The 22301-nt window shown below is 53.7% G+C and overlaps 6 protein-coding genes across 6 annotated transcripts; 2 read left to right on the top strand and 4 right to left on the bottom strand.

Moving 5' to 3' along the window:
* Positions 1 to 7: 7 nt before the first annotated feature.
* On the bottom strand, positions 8 to 3963 carry IAQ61_000877 (uncharacterized protein). The gene is made up of 3 exons (XM_003841370.2): positions 1308 to 3963; positions 760 to 1261; positions 8 to 697 (listed from the first exon to the last, which is right to left on the bottom strand). Exons 1-3 carry the CDS (start codon positions 3579 to 3581, stop codon positions 270 to 272), a joined length of 3204 nt encoding a protein of 1067 aa, XP_003841418.2. The 5' UTR covers positions 3582 to 3963; the 3' UTR covers positions 8 to 269.
* On the top strand, positions 3964 to 7367 carry IAQ61_000876 (uncharacterized protein). The gene is made up of 2 exons (XM_003841371.2): positions 3964 to 4978; positions 5031 to 7367. Exons 1-2 carry the CDS (start codon positions 4795 to 4797, stop codon positions 6794 to 6796), a joined length of 1950 nt encoding a protein of 649 aa, XP_003841419.2. The 5' UTR covers positions 3964 to 4794; the 3' UTR covers positions 6797 to 7367.
* On the top strand, positions 7368 to 8990 carry IAQ61_000875 (uncharacterized protein). Its single transcript, XM_003841372.2, has 2 exons — positions 7368 to 8139; positions 8193 to 8990. Exons 1-2 carry the CDS (start codon positions 7521 to 7523, stop codon positions 8570 to 8572), a joined length of 999 nt encoding a protein of 332 aa, XP_003841420.2. The 5' UTR covers positions 7368 to 7520; the 3' UTR covers positions 8573 to 8990.
* Positions 8991 to 9231: 241 nt separating this feature from the next.
* IAQ61_000874 (uncharacterized protein) lies at positions 9232 to 14603 on the bottom strand. Its single transcript, XM_003841374.2, has 6 exons — positions 14232 to 14603; positions 13804 to 14180; positions 13254 to 13678; positions 13033 to 13115; positions 12838 to 12982; positions 9232 to 12652 (listed from the first exon to the last, which is right to left on the bottom strand). The coding sequence occupies exons 1-6, from the start codon at positions 14433 to 14435 to the stop codon at positions 9525 to 9527; spliced, it is 4362 nt and encodes a 1453-aa protein (XP_003841422.2). The 5' UTR covers positions 14436 to 14603; the 3' UTR covers positions 9232 to 9524.
* Positions 14604 to 15016: 413 nt separating this feature from the next.
* IAQ61_000873 (uncharacterized protein) lies at positions 15017 to 19846 on the bottom strand. Its single transcript, XM_003841375.2, has 6 exons — positions 19558 to 19846; positions 19097 to 19495; positions 18069 to 19044; positions 16147 to 18017; positions 15672 to 16097; positions 15017 to 15623 (listed from the first exon to the last, which is right to left on the bottom strand). Exons 3-6 carry the CDS (start codon positions 18483 to 18485, stop codon positions 15374 to 15376), a joined length of 2964 nt encoding a protein of 987 aa, XP_003841423.1. The 5' UTR covers positions 18486 to 19044; positions 19097 to 19495; positions 19558 to 19846; the 3' UTR covers positions 15017 to 15373.
* A 1004-nt stretch (positions 19847 to 20850) lies between these two features.
* MDM12 (Mitochondrial distribution and morphology protein 12) lies at positions 20851 to 22155 on the bottom strand (the record flags this gene model as incomplete). The annotated part of the gene is made up of 1 exon (XM_003841378.2): positions 20851 to 22155. The coding sequence occupies one exon, from the start codon at positions 22153 to 22155 to the stop codon at positions 20851 to 20853; it is 1305 nt and encodes a 434-aa protein (XP_003841426.1).
* Between the last annotated feature and the right edge of the window lie 146 nt (positions 22156 to 22301).

Raw genomic sequence — 22301 nt, 5'->3', positions numbered from 1 at the left:
GCAGGGGGCAGCTGGGCGGGTTGGTGGGATGTGTTGTGTTGCATAATGGGGGCGTTCTTTCTTTTCTCACAAACATGCACCTGTACAATACACAGACCTTGCAGAAGACCAGTTCAAAAGTGACAATTCAAGAATGCCCGCACAACATAATCGCTCTCACACACCACTGTACACAGAAGAATTCCATCCCATCATCAAAACCGCATTGACATTCTCCTCTCCACAGCCTCAACCCACCACTCCACACCTCCGTCAACCTCTCCATCCGCTCAAACATCCCCCTCAGCAAACGCCCTCGCAATCTCCCTCGCCAGCCCTAGCCTCAACAAGGCCAACACCCGACTCCCACCAACGCCCCTCTTGACCCCCCTCCGCCAATCCCAGCCGCGCTTCGCATCGCGGATACCGCCGCCGTGGACCAAGACGGCGGAGGCGTGTGTAGAGTTTGGTGCTGAAAAGTCCGTGGAACCGATGAGGCTATATGTGCTTGAGAGATTGGAGGCCGGGTGTTGTTGTTCATTGTGGCGGTAGTTGTGAGGGGAAGAGTCAGAGTCAGATGAAGAAGAGTAAGCGGCAGCGAGGGTTGTGGAAAGGACTTCTTCGCATTGTGCGCGGATCATGCTAGGTGCGGTGTCGAGGTCCTCGATTGCGGCGAGGAGGGTGTACATGTGTGGGAGAGTGAGGGTGCGTTTTGGTTCTGTTTTTTAGAATTTTTGGTTAGGAAGGGGAGGAAAGAAGGGAAAGCATAGGTGGGCTTACGATCAATGAAGACGAGGGCCTCTCCTAGTAGGGGGAGGAGAACGTCGACTTGGACCACGGTTTCAACCTCTGGATCATACAGACCGCCTTTGATGCTAGAAGCCGCACTTGCAATGATGACCATGAGTGCGTTTGCCGCCGCGCGTTTCCGCGCTATGGGTCGATGCGCCGGCTTTTCTCCCGCCTTGCAGAGTACCTCCTCGTCTCTCAGCTCGTAGAATTTTCGAATCGTCGCGTACCCGCTGAGATGATTGGAGAGGAGCGATGCGGCTTCCGGGTCGAAATTGGCGAGCTTCGTGAGTGTTTGCTTAGGCGAGGAGATGAGGGAGGAGAGGGAATCGTCGAGTTCGTCGACAGGGGGGTAGGCGGCGGACTTGACGAGACAGTGGGCGACAAGGACGCGCAGGACTTCTTGGACATGTGGCGCGTCGTGGGCCCGAGCGTAGTAGAGGAGGGTGTCACCGTAGCTGTGAGTATTTGTGCGGAGGTGATCGGCATATTTCTATTGTTGTCAGTGAATGGCCACCGGAGGACTGGAGAAGGCTTACTTGGGCGATAGTTAGGGCGTGTTGCTCGAGACTCATGCTATGACATAGCTTTGTGATCTTGTCGACTCTGTCTGCCGACTCGAGAGGAAGCTCGTTGAGAATTCGCTCGATGCGGTCGCTGGCTGTGATACTATCGTCCAGCCTCCCAAGCACTTGGATCGCAATTTCCCATCCTTCCCGTGACGTCTGGCCATCTTCGCCGGTGAGCTGGCCTTTTGATGCCAACATGTTAGCATAAGATATTTGCAGGTCATCCTTGGATATGCGCCTGGGTTGTTGTTCGTTGTAGCTCAGCACCATGAGATCGCTCTGATCGAATTGCTCCATCAGGCCATTCGCGCGCGTGAACCAACCCCCGTCATTGGCAATCTCCGCTACAGCGGACGCCATTGTCAGCGACCAGCTGCGGATGATTTGCAACACAGCTTCAGGCTCATCGTCTAGGATAGCGGCCAGTCCAATCTCGAAGCGATCAACGACGTTCACGCCAAAATCATCGTCGCAGCTTGCAGTGACTGCCGCCAAAGAAGCAGACAGCCGTTGACAGTATGCCTTTACGGGCGTTACGTCCACCGAGCGAACTCGATGTTGACGCATGATTGAACGTCGACTGGCTGCAAGGCTGCCTTGGACAGGTTCTTCTTCTTCCTCTCCATTCCACCAGATCGAAAGAGCGAGGGCCGCTTCGATCCAGTCGGCTGAAATGGCGAGAATCTCTTCCTCGTTGCCTAACAAGAGCTGGTACAGCTTTCGCAGATTCTCGTAGACGGTCCAAGGCACTTTGCTCTCGACCTTTCTACTGGCCACACTCAATTGGAAGCTGGCCTGTGTTTGTGAAATACCAAAGTGCGATGCCTGGAATGGTTGTGAGACAGCATGCCGGCTAGCGCTCTCGCCCTCTGCCATTTCCTCAAGCCCATTGTAGGCTTGATGTACACGTTGGCGGAAAATGCTCCAATCATGACCCTTGACATCCCAGTCTCCATTCACAACAGCCGGACATTCATGGATGAGATCAATTGCCGCCCGCATTGCATCATTCGCATAACGAAGATGCGCGCCGGTGTATCCAGTGTGGCCCAGACCATCCTGCTGCGCGCTCTCGGCAACTTCAAGATCGGCACCTTGTAGCAACTTTAGCGTCTCCGCAAAGTAGCCTCGCACAACTGTGACATGGACTGCTTCCCAAAAGGACGGGTGCTTGGAGTAGCCATGCGCCTTCAAAACCACCTCCACTTCTGACATGCCCGAGCATGTGCTGTTGAGCCAATCGAGCATGACCTTGGGGATCGGGGTGTACTGTTTCGATTCGGACCTCGAGGGCACAAGGGAGAGAGCAGACTTTCGTGGGGTGTGTGTGAGCGGAGGAGGATGGTGGATACTCAGCCATAGGTCCGCCAACCGGCTGGCATGAGTGAGGCCACTGATAGCGCCAGATTGACTGGAAGAAGACGGGTCGGTCTTGGACGCTTTTCTTGCGGAGGCGTGCCATAATGCGACCAAGTCTCGCACACTCGCACTCAGCACCTCCGCCCTTGTTTCCGCCGATCCCGAGTGAATGGAATCGTGCACCTTCTCCAGCAATCGTTCAGTCTCTAGAATGGCATGGTCTGTGTCCTGCAATGTCGCACGATCGTTGCTTGAGGTTTGGCTCTTGGCCAAGGCGACGAAATCGAACTTTTTCTGCTTGACACCGGCGCGCACAAGCGTAGGCCCGGGTTCCATGTCGTTGGTACTTGCTCTCGAAATGACAGACTGTGAGAAGCTGTTCTGTGTCTTTGGGCGCCGTGGTGAAGCGTGCTGCTCTTCCTCGTCTTCGTACTCGTCTTCGTCGTCCATGTCGTCGTCGAATTCTTCGTCGTCGTCAGACTCGCCCTCGGCATCTCTGTCTGATGAGGGTTCTGGGACTTGGAAGCTACCCGCCCCAGCTGCCATGCTGTTACCAGAAGTAGGTCGTCCACGCGGAACCGAGGGCCTGCCGGTGCTGGATGTGCCTATGGAGCCAAAGCCAATGCCCTCGAGGTAATCTTGCTTGGGAGGAGAGCTGGCGAAGAAGGAGTTGTCAAAGCCGTAGGAGATGGGCTTGTCGAATGTGGGGCGGGCAGAAGGATCAAAGAGGGTGTTCCTCTTGGGCGGTGGTAGGGCGTGTGTTGGGGAGGCGAGCATCGATCTGTCGGGCGGTGGGCCTGCAGGCGTGGTTGAGGGACCATTGTGACCTTCGCGACGCTGCCTACCGGGCGTGGACGGCAGTTCAGGGTTGTTGAAGCGGAACATGGCGTATGCGCAGGCTCAGGGCAGGCTCAGAGCAAGGCAGGGCAGGGCAGGGCAGGGCAGGGTAGGTCGATAGTGGTCGCCAGCTCTTTCTGAGGACTTTTTCTTCTTCTACTATTTGGACCAAAAAATACCCAATCGCACCACCTTTGTGTGTGTGTGCAAGGTGGGAGAGTGGTGGCGTTGGAGGTTGGCGGAGAATTGGCTTGTCAGGTTGATTGATGGCCGTTTGTTCTCGCCAGTGGCCAAACATTGGACTTGCAAGCTCCCAGCAACCAAGACGCGGGCGCGCGCTCTTGAGGGTCTTGGCGCGACGACTCTCGGCCAAACGGTTTCTCCGGATGGGCGCCGGGACGAGGAGAGGAAAAGGTTGGCAAGACAAAGGATGGCTGGCTTCCAGATCTCATCTTCACATCTAGCTCGAGCGAGTGAGTCTACTACTCTACATCCATGGCCTATCCCAGGCATCCATGGCCCATCCCAGGCATCCATGCCCTGCCAGTGCCCTGCCAGTGCCCTGGACTGCCAGCGCCAAACCAAGACCAAGCTGGGAATCAATCCTTTTCTCGCTTCGCCTGTGCCCACGACTCGCTGCTTCTGGGTCCATGGAAGCTGGCCTCCTGTCCGCCACGCCGCCGACTCTGCTCCATGGAGTCCTCTTCCTTACTTAGCATCAATCTTACTAAATTGACCCGTCATTTGCAAAGTTTCTTATTCTCCCGTCATGGCTAGGCAAGGGCCGCGGCTTGGTCATGACTACCAACACAGGCCGAGGAAGAAAAGCTAGAGCTGGTACCCGCTGCTGCGCCTTTTGTGTTCGCGTGCTTCCGCCCTCACCAGCCTCCAACAAAAGGCCAACTGCTTGCAGTCCAGCTGACGTATTGTCCATTGCCGCGCTCTAGAACGGTGCGAGCCCGCACTTCACCCCCCCGGCGGCCAACCCTCACAAGTCTACCAGACTCCCGCTGCTTCCGCAATTTGACTGGCCTCTTTGTCTTTTTGTGTTTTTCTCTTGATTCTTCCCATTCTTATCCTTGTCCTCGTCCTTATTCCTCTTCTTCTCTACCTACCTCTGCTCTGCCAACCCATCCATCCATCCATCCAATGTCAGCTGACCTTTGCTAATGTGTAATCTGAGCAACACTCCCCACTAACGTTCGGCCCAACTGGCATCCATTCGTGAGGCTTCTCTGCGCAACAGCCCGATCCCACGACCATGGCCTTGTGGTCCAAGACAAAGTCGCAGTCCAAGGCAGGCTTCGACAAAGTCTACTCTTGGGTCGACAAGCTCGGAGCGCCTGTCAATCGATTGTCTAACAAAGTCGGCTCCGAAGCATTCTGGCCAACCACTCTAGACATTGAGTCAGACAAGGCTGCGAGGATTTTGAAGAGTTTCTGCAGTAAGTGTCACCGTCCTGGTCGCTCCTTGCCAGCCACTGAATCAAAGTCCAGAGGATGGCTTCTACCAAGAAGAAGACCGCCCGACCGTCGATGCGCCAAAAGGAAAGCAAAAGGTGCTCAAGAAGATACCGGCCAAAGTGATTCAGAATGCAAAAGGCCTCTGTATCTTCACGACGATGCGCACCGGCTTTTGGGTGTCTGGATCAGGTGGCGCTGGTATCTTGGTCGCCCGATTGCCTGATGGCTCATGGTCCCCTCCCTCTGGAATCATGATGCATACCGTTGGCGTGGGTTTCTTGCTCGGCGTAGATATTTACGACTGTGTCATCGTGATCAACTCGGACAAGGCCATGGAGGCCTTCGAGTCCGTCAGATGCACGTTGGGAGGAGAAATCAGCGCAGTGGCTGGCCCGGTCGGAGTGGGTGGCATACTCGACACGGAACTGCACAAGCGACAGTCACCAATCTTCACATATATCAAATCACGCGGATTCTATGCCGGATTGCAGCTCGACGGAACCGTTGTCATCGAACGAACAGACGAGAACGAGCGCTTTTACGGGGAGCGCATTGGCGTCAAAGACATCCTCGCCGGCAAAGCCCGACATCCTCCGTACGAAATCAGACGACTCATGGAAACACTGAGGGCGGCGCAAGGAGACACAGACATTGATGAATCTCTCATACCCGACGAAGCCTCGCCCGCAGATTTCGACGTCATGGCACCTGGGAGTGAGCCTTTTGGGATTCCAGATGCTGCAGATCCCGACCCCTATGGTGTACTGGCACTACAAGAAGCAGGACTTGAGATTCGAGAGGCAGGAACGCACAGTCGACCTACAAGCGAGCAGTTCGAATTCAAGCCCAGCCCTACCAGTCCAATCTACAACACTTTTAGAAACTCGACGTTCCGACGAAGCATAGACGCAAGCATTACTGGTAGCCGGCGCTCAAGTTGGCGAACTAGCACGATGAGCAGCATCCGCGAATATCGAGCACCAAGTATCATGATTGATACAAGCACGCAGACAGACGATCTTCCTCCTCCACCTGCAAAGAAATCACCACCTACACTACCACCAAGGGAAAACGCGGCACCACCACCTGCACTACCACCAAGGGAAAACATGGCACGAACACCCACGCCTCCCATGGCTCAGATACCTGAGACGAGAGTAGAAGAGCCTACTCCACAGAAGCAACCCATCAGACAGCCAGCCGAGGAGGAGAATTCCAAGGTGGAACAGTCGCACGAGGATCAAGAGACTTCCAAGAGGGAAGAGTCGCCAAAAGAAGAGGCGACGACTGACGCCAGCATGGCTCCCGCGACACAAGAGCCAGAATCCAAAGACGACGAAGACAGTTCCGAGGATTCCGAGGATTCCGAGGATGATGAAGAAGAAGAAGATTCTGAAGAAGAATCCGTCATCATCCACCAGGTTCACCAAGCGGCTGCACCCCAGGTTGTCAATCGCCCACGTGTCGTGCAGGTTGCCAAGGTCGCACCTCCGCAACTACCGGTCCGAAGCCCATTCCGTAATCGCATGTCGACTCACTCTGACGCATCACTTGATGCATCCCGTGATGCGTCATCCACTGCTGCCTCGCCTACCAAGCCAAGGCACAGCCCAGAGTCAACGCCGTCCCTTGTACGTGGTGACTCGACCTCTTCGCTGTCTTCGGTGGAAGGTGCTAGACTCGAGCCCGAGGACATGAAGACGAAGGAAGAGATGTCTGAGAAGAAGGAGGAGCACGAGGGCCACTTCGACTCCCTTCCGGTTACTCCGATGAAGCATGTTCCTGGAGGCTTCGTCTGAACAGGATAAGCACTGTCTCTAAACGTAAAACAACAGACGCTGGAGTGCCGGCTCATCCCATGGACGAAACACGCAGCGAATCTGCTTATGATGTTCTATCCAATGACGCATCATCTGACCATGCTGACGATGCTGCTGACCATCGTGTTGGCCACGTGATGAACAAAACACGAGATGGAGCAGGTGAGCATTATCGTATGGCTCACCTTGTGGTTTAATTACAAAACATCACTTTGACGACTTACGAACTTGCACCGATATCCGCTTTCACGGCTTGCGCTCTTCTTTACAACTTGACTTGGTTATTTCGTGATGCTTTGCATAAGGCTGAGGATGGGTTGGATATGTAGCAAACCATTTGGCAATGGGTATACGACTGTAATCAAGATATTGGCAGGAGCTACTCTCGAGAATATAATGGATATTGCATCGTGATTGATGCGGCTTGACTGAAACCAGGCGACGCGCGCGGGATGGAGGCGTGGGGATGGGTCCGTGCCATGCCTGCCGAAATTTCGTGGACTTTGAACTTTCTTTGCGCGTGCGCCTGTGATGCTTTGCACAATCTAGACAACACCACTTCACGAAGCGGTTTCTTGCTTCTCCTGGTGTTTCGCAGCCAGGATATTCTGTTGACATTTTTCTCATAACTCGCGATCCTGGTGCAGACGAAGTCGCAATTCGTACCCTACAAGTACTCCCGACACCAACGACATCACCCAACATGGCGCCCACCGAGCCTCCGCCCTCCAAAAAGTCAAAGTCCACCCCCAAGACCGTGTCAGGCTTTGTAATTCTCCCTCTTACTCTTCCCGCAATTCCTGGTCTCCCACCCTCGGCTTGCGACGCAAAACACTATCTCTACATCAAACAACATGCGCCAAGTGTACCCACAGCAGACGACGAGCGCAGTCTCTTCATCGCAAACGTGCCAATTGATGCATCCGAAACGAATCTACGGGCCCTGTTCGCAGAGCAACTGGGCGGCGCAATGGTTGAGCGTGTCGAGTTTGATGGATTAGTGCCGGCGCCTGCATTGCACAAGAAGTGGAAAGGCGAGGGAAATAGAAAAGGGAATGCTGGAGCCTCAGGAGACGAAGAGGGCAGAGGGAAGAAGAGGAAGAGGGAGCAGGAGCAGGAATTACTAGCCGAAGGCGTAATGGAGGATGAAGAAAGCGCACTTCCCAAACTCTGGAGCACAGAAATCAAGAGGAGCGGCAGCGGTGCTGTTGTCGTCTTTGTAGACAAGAAGAGCTGCCGCGGCGCACTGAAACGTATCAAAGAAACCATCAAATCCGCCCAACAAATCCACTGGAAAACCAGCGAACGCTTAGGCATACATCGTAAGTCCACCCAACGCCACTCTCCCAAACCCAACTAACCCCCCAACCCCCAGGCTACACATCCCACCAAACCCTCATCCACCCCACCCCCTCCACCCTCCAAGCCTCCACAAACGCCTACCTCACCCAATTCACCGCCCTCGAAACCCTGCGCAACCGGCTGCGCAAACGCGCCCGCACGGCCCCCGACCAAGACGGTTTCATCACCGTCACCCGCGGCGCGCGGTCCGGCCCCGCCCGCCTCGAAGAGGCCGAGCGCAAGAGGAAGGAGCTCGAGGAGCGCAGGAAAGGTGTGGCCAAGGACGACTTTTATCGGTTCCAGAATCGCGAGCGGAGGAAGGAGAGGGAGGGGGAGTTGAGGCGGAGGTTTGAGGAGGATCGGAGGAGGGTGGTGCAGGCTAGGGGGAGGGGGGGTGGGGTTCCGGAGGTTTGAGGGGGGTGGATTGTGTCTTGATCAGCGCGATGATGATTTATTCTGCGCCGTCTTTACTTTGGTCCACCCACCCACCCATTCCTCCCCCCAAGCATGAAAATAACAAGAAAATCCCACCCAGACCTCATCTCAAACAACATTCTGTTCATCCCTCGTGCCTCACTTGTCCTATTTTCCACTGTGTTTTTTATTTGGTCTGAAGATGATGGGCCTGTTGTAGTCATGTGTTGTGGTCATGCGTATGCTCTTTTAAGGGGGGTTGGATGGATGGTATGGGTGAGTTGGCATGGGATAGGTACGTTGAGTCGGATAGGTAGATTGGCACGACATATGTCCATGATGCAATACAATCATACGAATCCTTCAAACCAGATATTTTAGCAGTATACCGGTATACACTTCACCACGAGTATTCCATTGCCTTGTGTTTATTTTGAAAGGGTGGGATATGGGGGATTGGGATGGGGGATCGGGAGATGGAAGTTCAAATGAGTGTGTGGGTTGGTGCATTTGGAGTTCTTAGTGCGTGGTTTACTTCGTCCTGTTTGATGTACTTTGGTCTCACCTGGCTTATTGTACTCGTGTCTGATCTATCCTGTCTGCCTCACCGCACACAACTCTATCCCAGCCCCTTTCCAAAAAACGAAATAGCGACTCCAGAGTTCTAGCACGGTTCCAAAGCCTCGTCGACTTGAGGCATCGTGTGCATCACATTGCAGACGGGTTGGCCCTCGAGCTTGAGCTTTGTTTCAGCCATGACAGTATCAGCATTGTTGGTATGTAAACTAGGACTAAAAATTCGAGTGAACAAGTAAAAACGCTCTTCTCCAACATTCATTCCATATCCAGGCAAGAGAAACTTTGAAATCAAAACGCCATTCAAGCCACCGTACACTTTGAACTTCAACCAAACCCGCAATTTCCAACCCAGAATACGACAATATCCCAGCTCCTACATTTGCATACCTACTCCATCTTGCGTCCTAGCCTTGATACAACTACCCTCGTCGTCTCGCACACACACCCCCCGGACATGTTCTGCATGAACTTGTTCCTTCTCGTGCATCTGTTCGCCATGGGGGCCGTCCAGAAGACTCGATATACCGACCTTTGCACACGGCGCTCGAGTCTCGGGTGGATCTTGCAAAGGAACAAGCTGCTGTGTAACGAGGTGCTGTGGGTTGTGGTTCACAGCTGTACATTGGGTGCCAGGCAAGGCGGCTTGGGGATCGTGAGGTCTGCAGGCCAGTGCGTGTTTACATGCTTCGACGATAGTGTCTGCGTGTGAGCAGGGTGTGGGAAGTCCTCGCCATGTCGATTGAACAGATCGTCGATATCGCGCTTGGTAGCGTCGCAGACGCTGCGCATCTTCCACGATATCAGCGGCAGTGTCGTCCTGTGTGCGGATCTGCTGTGTGTGTTGGCCCCGACGACGTGAGGCCGAAATGGGCGAGGGCAGTCTATGGATATATAAAGCAGTAGGCTTGTCCGACGCCGTGTCGGCGCGGAGTTCCACACGTGGGAGCGGGATAGCAATGCAGTCGTTGCGTTGGCTATGCACCTTTTCCCAGACAAGGGGCGCTAGGCCGCGCGGAAACGTCTCGGAGGCTTTGAGCGAGTTGCACTCCCAGTACAGCTGCTTTCCGAGGTGTAGGAAGCGGCGGCTTAGCAGGCGTTCTTGGAGGACCCAGGCGCGTGTGTCCCAGGCGAAGCCGGGGGTGTGGAACGCGATGGCGGGGAGGGCGAGGGAGGGTGCAGGGTGAGGTTTGCTAGGATGGATGCGCTTTGTATGAGTTGGAGAACAGGTGCTGGGAGCATTTGTACTGTGTGGTTCGAGTGTGTCGGGTGGCGCGAGTTGATCCAGTACAAGTGTTAGAGCGGCATTGCGGAAGACGGAGGCCATGTTCGTGCATTCTTGTTGTTTGTCGAAGATGGAATCTTGGATGACGCATAGGGAGTCGGCCCACATGTATCGATATCCTAGACGGCGCGTGGTAGCAATTGCTACCTTGACATCCTCAGCTAGTCGATCCAAGGGTAGCTCCTTTTGCCACTCGTCCAGGGCATCCATCACAAGTACTGGCTGACTGGGATTCCACACATGACTCAGAGCCATGTAGTCGATTTGATGATCTGATCGCTCGATATAGGTCATGTCGGCCAGGCGGATGTGTAGGTCGTTTGGATCATCCGAAAGGATTTCGACCAGGCGTGTGGGTAGAGCAGTTGTTTCACTTGAGCTCATATATCGACAAGCTTCGTGTGAATGCGTACACTCATGGAGCCAGTCCTCGGCGGCAAACATCTTGTTGCTCGAGACTTCTTGAATCGCGTCGCAGGTATACGTTTTCCCATGACAACCGACGTGTTCCTCTTGGCCTAGAACTTTCACCAAATCTACTTCTTCTTGCGGACCAGGATAGACGGCCTTGTCGTTGGGCCAGTCGAGACAGCATGGCGCAGGGGCGAAGATCATCGTCAGTGACGCTGCGTCTGGCCGCTCCGATGGCTCCGGACTAAGCATTGTTTTGAGCGTATCGGCAACAGTCTCCTCAGTCGCACTCGTCGCTCCTTCGACGAAGCTCGTTAGTCGTGCCTGGACGTCCGGCACTTCTTGCCAGTAGTACTTGCCAGTACGTCCACTGAAGTCTTTGCGGAATTCCAACCATTCGGGATTATCTCCACTAAATGAAACCGAGGCCATCTCGATAAAAACACAACCTAGAGAGAAAATGTCTGCAGCTTGCTTGCGAGCAAAGCCTTCGAATGCCTCGGGGGCGGTGTATCGGCGTGTCATTGCCACGACATGCTCATCCCTGAGATCTTCCGAAGAACTGATACCAAAGTCGCAGAGTACGACCTGGGGAAGTTCGCTGTGGCTGTTGACAATGAGGATGTTCTGGGGCTTGATGTCCATGTGTACAACAACGGGCCGCTGTTCGTGAAGGTACCGCACTGAAGACACGAGACAGCCAAACATGTTGACAATCGTCTCCTTTAGGTTTTCAGGTTTCTCCACCAACGTTCGGTCTAGCCATAGTGCCAATGTCGTCTCGGCAACAGGTGATAGTAAAATGGACATCTTATCGCCACTCGAGTAGGCGTCTAGGAAGCGAATGACGTGAGGATGGCGGAGCTTCTGCAAGACGCTAATCTCCTTTCTCAACTCTTCAACGGCGCCCTCGTCACGGTTCTTCAGGGTCTTTCGTCCGAGACGGAGATGTGTCCCACGATGCACGACTTCATCGACTGTACTGAAGCCCCCAGCACCGAGCAATCTGACACTCAGGAAGGACTTTGAGGCCGGCGGAACGCACTGTGGTTTCTGGCTTGATAACGCTGGTGACATTGGAGGTGAACTTGATGACGATCTTGAAGCGTAAGATGAGCAAGCAAGGTCATGGCCTGCCTTTTGAACGCGATCGTAAATATTCGACGGGGCCAACACTGTTGCTTCGATTGGGCTAATAGCATCGCCATCAGAGCTTGTGAGTTTTCTATAAGGCTCAAGTAGATCCTCATCAACTTGGCTATTATCCTTAAGGCGATGCTCTGTGGGGCCGTTCGCCGGCTCAGTCGCAAGCGCTTGTTCAAGTTTCGGTTGGTTCGTTAGGGGCTGGGAGAGCACATTTCTGGCCATAGCATCTTGACCACTTTCTGGCGTTGAACTCTGCTTTCCATGGATTGAGCAGTCTCGCGCAACGCCATCAAGTGATGAATGTTTGTCCTCGAGCTGAGTCTGATCGACTGGAACGACGGACTTCTCTTGGGTGAGAGGATCGATAATTGGTGACTCTGCTCCGTCCTGACTCGCGTCAAGCTGTGAGAGCTGGAATTGGAAATACCCGCTTTGGCTGCGTGGGTCTTGCGAACCGGCGCCACTACTACCGTTGCCGCCAGAGTGTTTGGATCCAGGCTCACCACTAGGATCGAAAGGTGGGGGCGGGAAGGATGGCGCACCGTCAAAGCCATCGCCGTTTGAACCGTTGTCATCGTCGTCATCGTTGTTGTCAGAATCGTGATTGTCGTGGTCGTCTTCATCGCGCCAGTCAAGCATGGACTTGCCTGCCTTAAAGTGGTCTATCAGAAAGTCAGTATGGCTACTTGAGCTAACATGACGCGATTCAGAATGCGGCAATACATGCACATGTCGACAAGGCGGGTGCATGCACGGCAGAGAAAGAGCGGCTTTTTGGAAAGCCTGCAGTGCCACATAGCCAAACCAAGCAACTACCCACAGTACTTGTGCCACAACTATAACATACCTGCAATGTGATCAATTCGATCTTGTCTCGACACAAACCGATGGGGACAGAAGCCACAATGTCTTGGGAATTCCGTCTCCGAGCTGACAATGCTCGTCTCCTCGTGATCATCTGCATTGACATCTGGGTGAATATTGCGGAAATGCTAGATACCAGTTAGCCAAGTTTCTGAAACGTGCATCGTGGTCGGCTAACCTGTACAAAGTGATATTTCCTGAAGCACGGCTTCACGTTCTCGACGCCTTCGCTGGTGCAAAGGCTGCAAACCCATGATTTACCTGTAAAGTGTTAGCGAATGTAAAAGTCCTTTTTCTCCTGCTGATCCTGTCGTAGTGTCCTCTTCTAATATCTCCAGATGAACGATATGGGCCATGTTATACCCCTGAGGAGTCCTTAGGATGCGAAATTTTACTTACATGGGTAACCCTCTTCCTCGTTCCTCTTCCAGTCACACTTACGACCATATCGCTTGCCGCATTTCCGCGTGCACTGGTAGATCTTGTTGGGATCACGGCCGAGTAAGCGGGGGTCCTGGGTTGGTGTACATCGCTTTTTGCTGCGCCGTAGAGCAGTCGCCGGTTGGACTGTGGTTGTTGTGGCCTCGGGTGTTGTGGAGCTTTCTGTTTGCGGCGCAAAGAGATGTGACGGAGACGCCTGGAGAGTGTCTGCTGAGTAAGAGCCGTTCCAGAGGGACTCGTGCTGGGTAAGGCTAGTCTGCGACTTGTAGGCAGAGTCGTTTTGGGCACTGCCCATGCCCTGCTTCAATAATCGACCAAACCAGCTGCGGATAGCGTCTGCAGACTCACCAGTAAGCTGGCTCAAAGACTCGATATGTCGGTCGCTATGAAGGTTAGTCGTAGGCGCTTAAAGACAGCGAGGTTTTGGTAAGGGAGAGGACGGCATAGTTCAGGCGTTTGACGAGAGTGAGACATTGCTGTGGCAGGGCACTATAGCATGTTCACTTACCTGGGCAACACGTTGAACTTGTGGAACCATGTCGCGCACACATCAGCTGCATCATCAGACAATCCAAACTCAGTTGTGCTGATTGGTGGGGTGAGTTGTGCATCAAGTCCCCAGTTTGAGGTTGCTGAGGCTGTGGACGGCATTGAAGGGAACAGAGGGAAGTCTTGCATGGGCACCAACTCGTGTCGCTTTGCTTGCGGGAAGTCGAACTGGTCCATCTCCAGCGGGCGCTTACCGAGCGAGGTGCTCAGTCCTTGCTGGTAAATTGAATCAAAGGACTGGACTGGCGTAGGGGGGAATGTGCTCAATGGCTGTTGTAGTTGAGGGGTAGCCTGTGTATCCCATCCTGAAGTACTCGCCGAGGTGTTACCCATGGCCTGAGGCTACCATCAGTCAAGTGGTCGGCACCATATGATAATGCGACTCACGAGATTCTGTGGCATGTAGGTCTGCCCCTGAAGGGTGTTGAAAACAGTGGGATCAATGAAGGTTGCGGTATCAATCCCCTCGTCAGCAAAGAAGCCAGAGGTTTCATCCTCTACTGGCTTCGAAAAGTGCTGTTGTTGCGTCGCAAAGGCGGTGCTGAAATCCATGGATGCGTCAAAGGCGAAGCTGGCGCCCTGGGAATCCATTACTACCTCGCTATAATCGTATCTCGGTTCGTGTCTCAAAGTGTCAAAGGGCGTCGTCTTGAAGTGGACGATTGACAATCACGGGCAGAGAGGCGCGCAATCTGCTGGACATGCAAAGGATGAGCGAGTATGATGGAAAGTGAGTCAAGAGCCTCAGGCCGGGCCCAAGCACTTATTAGACCCAGCTGCCTTGAGCTGACGAGGTTGCCGTTGTGCTTGGAGTCATCCCTCAGCCCTTATGCCGCCCTTTTACATGTCCAGCCTTCTGATTCGCTGTAGCGGGTCTCGAGTGCAGGACAAGCGAAGCCACAGGTGCCGGGTGTAGAGGCGCAGTTGACGCGGTTAAGTAACGTCAAGTAACGTTGGAGTACTTTAGAGTACACAGCCGGCTCCGAAGTGGGGCTTGTGGCTGAGTCAGAACCCGGTCGAGTTGTGATCTGGACGCGAGGAATACGATCGTCCTGCTGAATTCAAGCTTTCCGCAACTATAGTAGATGACTGCTGTGTACCAAACAGGGTGCATCCAGTCTTGAGACGACGACGACGACGACGAATTGCACGCGTGTCTTCCTAGCTATGACATGTTTGAATTTGAAATCATGTGCACTACCATATGCAGGATCACTCTTGGATTGATCATGTTCCATGACAGATTCCTAATCGCCCTCGCGTGTACAGCGAGGAGGGAAGATGAACAACAAAGTAAAGCACGAGTGGAACAGCAAAATCCTATCAAGCCTGCACATGGCATAGCAGACTTTCGTAGATTCTTGAAGACATCATTCCATCCCAGCATGGCTATTTTCATTCACAAACTATCTCAAGCTAGCCCAGAGGCAGCATCTAGGATTGAGTGACAATTTCCTGGTCAACAGGGTACTCCCCACCCAGCCATAAACTTTCCGAGTGGGGGTATTCAAGACCATCTCAGAGACAGTCTAATACCGTCGTCCATACCCCTCCTTTTCATATCCGTCATCACCGCCGGAGCCATACTCCTGCCTTCTTCCACCACCATATTCATCCTCATCTTCGTCACGACGGCCGTGTCCACGACGAGATTCGCCATAGCTTTGAGATTCCTCGCCAAAGCCACCGGGCACACCTTGCGCGCCGTACGACTGTTCAGCACGCTCGCCGCCGTATTCGAAGCCACGGTCAGAGGAGCCATATTCTTGGCGGCCAGAGCTATGCGGGCTTAGCACAAAGGACTCAAGACCACCCTCTTAAACATACCTGTATTCTTCTCGACGTCCATAGGACTGCTCCTGTCCATATTCCGACCTCTCCTGCCTCCCGTATCCGCTACTTTCCTCGCCGTATCTTTTCTCTTCTCCATATCTTTCACTCGCGCGGGAGTAGTCCCCCGAGCGGCGTTTGGGCGACCGGCTCTTGCTCTTCTTCCTGCGATGTTCCTGCTCGCGGCTTCTTGAGCGGCGACGACCGTGATCTCCCGAACCTGAGCGACGCTTGTTAGCATCGGAGTCGGAGTCGTCGTCTCCACTGTCACCACGCTTCTTGTGTTTGCTGCGCTTCTTCTCTTCTTTTTCGCGCCTTTTGCGTTCCTTCTTTGCGCGTTTTTCATACGAATCGTCGCCACCACTATCGTTCGAATCTTCGTCGTCGGAGCGATGTTTGGAATGCTTGGACTTACCACGGCGTCTGCGGTAGGCGTTAGCGAATACATGGTGTCAAGGATTGGCTCACTCACTCCTTCTCCTCGGAATAGTATTCTCCAGATCTGTCGAAGCCTTCACGCTTCTCCTCTGATCGCCATTCATCATCGCGCTGGATACTGCGCTCCTCGCGGCGCTCGTATCCACCTGAACCGCTGTAGCCGGATGTCTCGACCTTTTGCTGGTAGCCGTATGAGCCACTGCGTGAGTCCTCCTCATAGCGGGAGTACTCTTCGCGACGACCGCCACTAGGATACTGGGTCTCCTGGTATTCCGCGTGTCCGACGCGCGTTGAGTCGCCGTAAGATGAACCCTGATGACGACCAGTCTCAGAGTATGACTGTTGGTAAGATCCATCCTGGCCGTAGCCCTCGTGTTTCTTGCTCTTCTTCTCGTCATCACCAAACGCTCCACCAAGCAGGGAGCCGCCGATACCTCCGACGAGCCCTCCTACCAGGCCACCTAGAGCGCCACCTCCAACAGCTTCACCGACTAATTTGCCGGCTTGGTCACTGACTTGCTGGGCTTGCTGGTTCCCTCTTCCGCTAGACTTGCCTCCCAAGTTGTTAGCCATGCCCAGAGGCTTGCAGCAGCCGTGACCCGTATCCTTGATACCCTGTCGGGCAACATGGTTTTCACCATTCTGGACACCCCTGCGGCTGAGCTTCTGGCGCATATCATCCTGGTCTGGCTGGTTACTCCACCAGCGCGCCACAGTATCGAACATAATATGGCGACCTCGGTTAGCCTCTTGGTCTTGAGCGTCATCGAGACATGCAGGATGGTGAAAGACACCGTTGATGATGGTATCAATGGTACGTTCGGGGTCCGCCTCGCCGTCCCAGCACTGCACAATCTGAGGTACAGCCCAGGACAAGACAGCGGAAGCAACTCGTCCAGCTGGCTCGTTGAGAATATTCGAGAAGTGATCCTTGGAAAGCATGCTGTGTGTCGGATCAGACGAGTCATCGTCATTGAACACAATGTGCTGCTTGTCGCGAGAGCTGGCGATGACTTCGCTGGAGCCCTCCTCGAGTTCGGTCTTGACCTGGCTAAGGATGGGCAGAACGTAAGGTGCGAGCAGGCTGAAGACGAAAATGGTAACCTGGTTCTGAACCTCCTCCATCAACTCTGGTAGAAGGGGAATCTTCTCGATGAAGTCGGCGATGGACTGCATGATCTCATCATGGAATTCCATGATGGGGTAGATCTGCCTGACCAACTCGCCGATCTGCTGGGTGAATTCCTCAGGTTCTTTGGGTGTGATGCGCACATTACCCATGGCGGCAGCGTTGGCGTTCTCTTCAAGCTCATCCGCCTTGCTGGCCTCGTCCTTGCCACCAAAGATGCCTTCAGGGAGCTGGCTGAGAAGCTCCTTGATCTTGCTCTTGTTCTTAGTTCTGTCTGCATTGGATATGGTCCCCTCAAGCTCTTGGAGTTCAGACTGGGTAGCCTTGTCGGAAATTTCACCACAAACAGAGTGCAGGAAGTCTACACCACCAAACGTTCCGGTGATGATAGGCCAAACCTCCTTTCCGGAGCTCTCCAGACGGACCAGAGTGTTGCGGCCGACATGGGGAAAGACATCACGCTCTCCAAGCTCAATCAGGGCAAGCTCAACGTAATTGGAATGGGCCGAATAGTCTTCCAAGCAGTGGGTGGCGGTACCAAGCAGACGTAGGGCCTCATGGAAGTCGGGTCCACGCCCACCTGAGCGACGACCGAGATCGATGCAGCGCCTAAGCAGGTCACGGACCATGCCAGCTGATGTGGTGATGCCTAGGTCTTCCGAGGCAATGTAGTTCTTCAGGCCGGTTCGCTCATCGACGCCGAGCTCACGCTCCTCGTCAATGGGGCCTCGTAGGCGGCGATCGTAATCGCGAGCATCGACATTGTCGGCGTAGTCCTAGAGGGTCAGCACACCATAGAACACTCTGCGCCAGACCCTGGAACTCACCTTGGGGTTGTCAATATGCTCTTCGGGCCTGTAGCAGCCCAGGCGGTCGCGGGTGACTTCGAATTCTTTGGTTCCATAGCCGAAGCTCATGAAACCCAGAACCCACAGCAGGATACGGATGGCCTCGGCAGACACCATCTTGACCGTACCCACATCGACAGCCTGCGAGTAGTCTCGCAGCCAGTTGCCAAAGTAGACGCGCTTGACGTCCATTTTGCTGAATTTCCTGCCGCTTCTGCTGCTAATGAGCAGCGTAAGCAGCGTGTCCTCAATGTCTCCATGGCGCCAGTTTTGCCCCTCAATGGCGCTCAAGCCAGCAATATTGCCAGCTCCAAATGCAGCGGCGGGGCGGGCCCAGAAAACAAGCAGGACGAGGCACGGCAGCCAGACATCGCTGAAGTGGAGTGACGGCGGCATCGTGTTTGCTGTTACTATTCTCTTACTCTATCAAATCAATGAGTAGTACTAGAGAAGGGAGAGGTTGTAGGATGGAGGGAGAAGTGAGATGCAGTGTATATAGTATAGTGTAGAGGTGTTGTGTGATTGTTGTTTTAGCGCCCGCGTTTCAGCTCCCACGTAATGGCGGGGCAAAGCCCCAGGAGGTTGACGTATGAGAGGGGTCTCTCCCGCCATACGCCGCCAGCCACACACAGCAGAGCAGCATCGACAGGGAGTCATTGCTTATCCCCTCATTGACCCCACCATCATATACCCATTTCGCCGCGAAACTCTCCAAACTCTTGCTACTTGGAGAATGCCGTCCAAAAACGCGGGTTTGTCGCGTTGCAAGACACCAAATCTCCTCCTATCTAGCGCAACTCTCTTATGAAAATGTTTCACTGTTCACTGTCTAGCCAAGCACAAATGACGACTCTACCCCTTGACATACCTCGAGCACAGCCCTCATCCATCTACCATTACCTGCACAACTTGCCAAACAAATAACACAAGTCTGCCCACCTTTGTTGACTTATACCTGCAATGCTAAGTAAAAGCATCTCCGAGTGAACATGTTCAGCAAGACATACCTACTTCCCCTACCCTCTTCGTGATTGGGTTTGTAGGTACCCGTAGGAAAGTTGTCGGAAGTAGCAACAATACCACGAGTGATGATAACTGCCCTCCAAGGCAAACTTCCTTTCCCCCTCAATGCCGGGGATATATGACTTATTTCGTTGCCTACCCTCACTATGCTCCCGGAAACATGGCCGAGAGACGTAAGCCGTGAGCATGAGGTTGAAAGTAGCATAGCCATCAAACGGTGCTAGGCTGTATTTGGTGTAGTAAACCAGCTGGACAGCTTGGAGCAAGTGCATTGGTGACAGACAGCCCCGTGATGTCAGCAAGAGCATGTCCACCACAGGAAAGCTCCATCGTCCAGATAAATCGCATCGGCGATGTCCACAGGATGCAAAATCTCCATGCCTCTGTTGCCAACGTCATTCTCTGCTCTTGATGTATAATGGGGGGATATGAGGGACCTGGGTACCCCGACGACGTTGTCATAATCCTCATTAAACGCGCTCTAGGAACCATGTTTTGCATGGCGCCGGGAATGCATGTGTTTCTGCTGCGCGACATGGAGTGAGTGAGCCGCAGCCACGCTGGTTTAGTACTTGGTACACACGCTCCAACAATCTGTAATTGATAATTAATCCCAAGAAGATTTGGATATTGCTCGAGAGACATTAGAGCGCAATTGATGAGCTGAGCATATCAGAAACCTTATCGCTCCTTCAAGGATCATCCAGGGATAGACTACATTGGCTGGACAGTGCATTCAGCCTTACTTTCTTCTATGTCCTCAAGCTCACCTTTTATCATCCGCCACCAGTGAGGCGTTGCAGTGGCTTGGCGGCAATGCAAACGTTGGCCATGTGCAATTGGACAAAGGGGCTTGCTCGGATGATTACTTCCGAATATACGGTGTGTATCTTGCTCGCCATATGCACCTGTGCTTTGCCGGGTGCTGTTTGGAGAAGATGGGTAAAGGCCAGCAATGTGTCCATCGGTGAGCAGACCTGTTCCCTAGCGTATCGTTGCACTCGTATAATACGTACATTCCTGTCTTTCAGCAAGGGCGCAAGCAAGCAATGTCAAGACGGGGACGGGAATCACGGGAAAATACGGGCATAGCGTCATAACGAAGGTGGGTGGACAGGCAGGAGTAATGGTAGATGCGCCAATCGATGATACACGACCGACAGGGCAAGTCTAGGAGCTCCACCCGATGGCCCTGGTGCCGACGGGTAGCTGATTTTGACAGGACGGTAACACTTACTGGTAGGCTTCATTTGCCTATTTGTCCTCGTCGCCATTGTGCAAGCAGGTGTGACAGCTATGGCCTGATCCCGTCACTTCCGCTGTCAAGTAACCTACCTGTCAAAAGCTCGTCCTTCGTCGCATCTGTAGACTGCCGTGGAAGACAGCGCGTCCACCCACGTTTCCTGTGATGCTTGGTGCGACCCTTGCTTTGATAGTGTGCGAACATGAACTGCAAAAGGCACAGCGCAGCCGTGAAACTCCCGCCCTGCGCTGCAACAGTTGCGCGGAAAAGTGGGGACCGATTTGCTGTGTCACCACGTAAACGCGTGCTTGCATTTGACAGCTGTGGTGACCGCTGTTGTGTAACTTGTGCTCGAGTGATCGCCTTGTTGTCTCGCTTATGACGGCGTCAAACGATGCCATTTCGATACTTTTGTGTGAGTGTATCTTGCCAAGATGGAAGACTTTCATCCCATGCAGCCCATAGTTTGAGACAATACAAGTTTCCGCCGGCTGTTCAGACGAGGAATGTCCAGAAACTGGGGTATACGAATTCATCTTCGAAGATGCGCCTGACCTGCTCAAGAACAAACGACTCCACTTTTCCAACGTTCTTGAGTACCTGCTTGCCACTGCCCTGTCCTCCGATCTCGCTCTCCACCTTGATGTTCTCGAGAAGGCCTCCGATTGTGGGACGCTGTACAGGCTGAGGGTTGTAACCTTGTGCATCAGTTTGTAGTCCCTGGAAGGCGGTATCACTACCAACTAGAGCATCGGCATCGTCAGGCGAGAGGAAGCAAAAGTGTGCTCGCTTCTTGATGTACGCGAGAATAGCTACGCCATCGAAAGTGAGCCCAGTAATGTTCAACTTGAGAGGAATGCCAACAAAGCTGGGCATCGGGTAGTCCAACAAAATTTCCGCGGTTAGCGACATTTTGATGTCTCCGGAGTACCGCACATGTGCCACTACCTGAATGTCATCTGCACTCTTTTCCCGCATGCGATGCGTTGCCGCAGATGGAGTCCGGTCATAGCTACGGTGAGATACATCATCTGGTTCAGCAAGGGACTGCCTTTTCCCTTCCTCAGTGAGATGTCGTGAAGACGGACGTGTGCCAGGATCAGGATTGGACTGCGGTGTCAAGGTGAGTGAGTTTGTCGATGCAGCATGGCGCAGACGCATATTGGTCGGTGTGGAAGGCCGACCATAAGGGTTTTCAAGCCAACCCTGGAGTTGTGCGCCAGCTACAGCAGCGAGAGGAGTGGTAGCACCCGATAGACCTGCACCCAAAGGCAGATGAAAATAATTCATGTTCGAGGTGCCGCCAGGAATGCCTGGCGTGGGCGCTCCAGAAAGAAAAGGGCTCTGTAGCGTTTCATTGGGGCCATACAGCGCACGATTGGTACGTGTCCTAGTGTTGGTATGTGACGGAGTTTGATGGCCGTGTTCTATCATGTTCCTGCCCGGGTGCGACGCATCTGCTCCTGCCTCTTTCGACGGGGGCTCTTTGGCAGCGTGATTGGGTGCATTGGCTTGATGGTGCTGTTGCTCATCGAGATCTGAAGTGTCATCTGCAAGCCCATCACCGCCTGGAACGTCTTCGTCCTCTTCGTAGAAGTCTGGGAGTGGGTCGCAGATGTCCTTGATCTCAAGCTCCGGAGGCACGCTACCGAAGTCGAACGAGTGGACGTGGACGGAGCGAATGAAGCGAGGCAACGTCACCTGCTGGAATCTGTCATGGATGAAGGCACGTATAGCTTCTGCACGACCAGGGCCATCTGGACCACCAGTCAGTGTGTCCCAGTTGATATCAATCGACATTGGTGATTATCAGAGCGAGCGTTGGGGTTGGGCGGTGGACGGACGGAAGAAAGTGCGGTGCCCAGTTGGGTTCCGAATGAGGAAACAGCCACCCGGGCCGAGCCCACCACGCACCATGACGCGCCGAAAAGGCCGATCAGTCCGAT

This window comes from Plenodomus lingam (genome assembly GCF_022343315.1).
Source record: "Plenodomus lingam strain CAN1 chromosome Unknown contig_11, whole genome shotgun sequence".
Classification (NCBI taxonomy): domain Eukaryota; kingdom Fungi; phylum Ascomycota; class Dothideomycetes; order Pleosporales; family Leptosphaeriaceae; genus Plenodomus; species Plenodomus lingam.
This window is presented reverse-complemented; position numbering and strand designations above follow the sequence as displayed.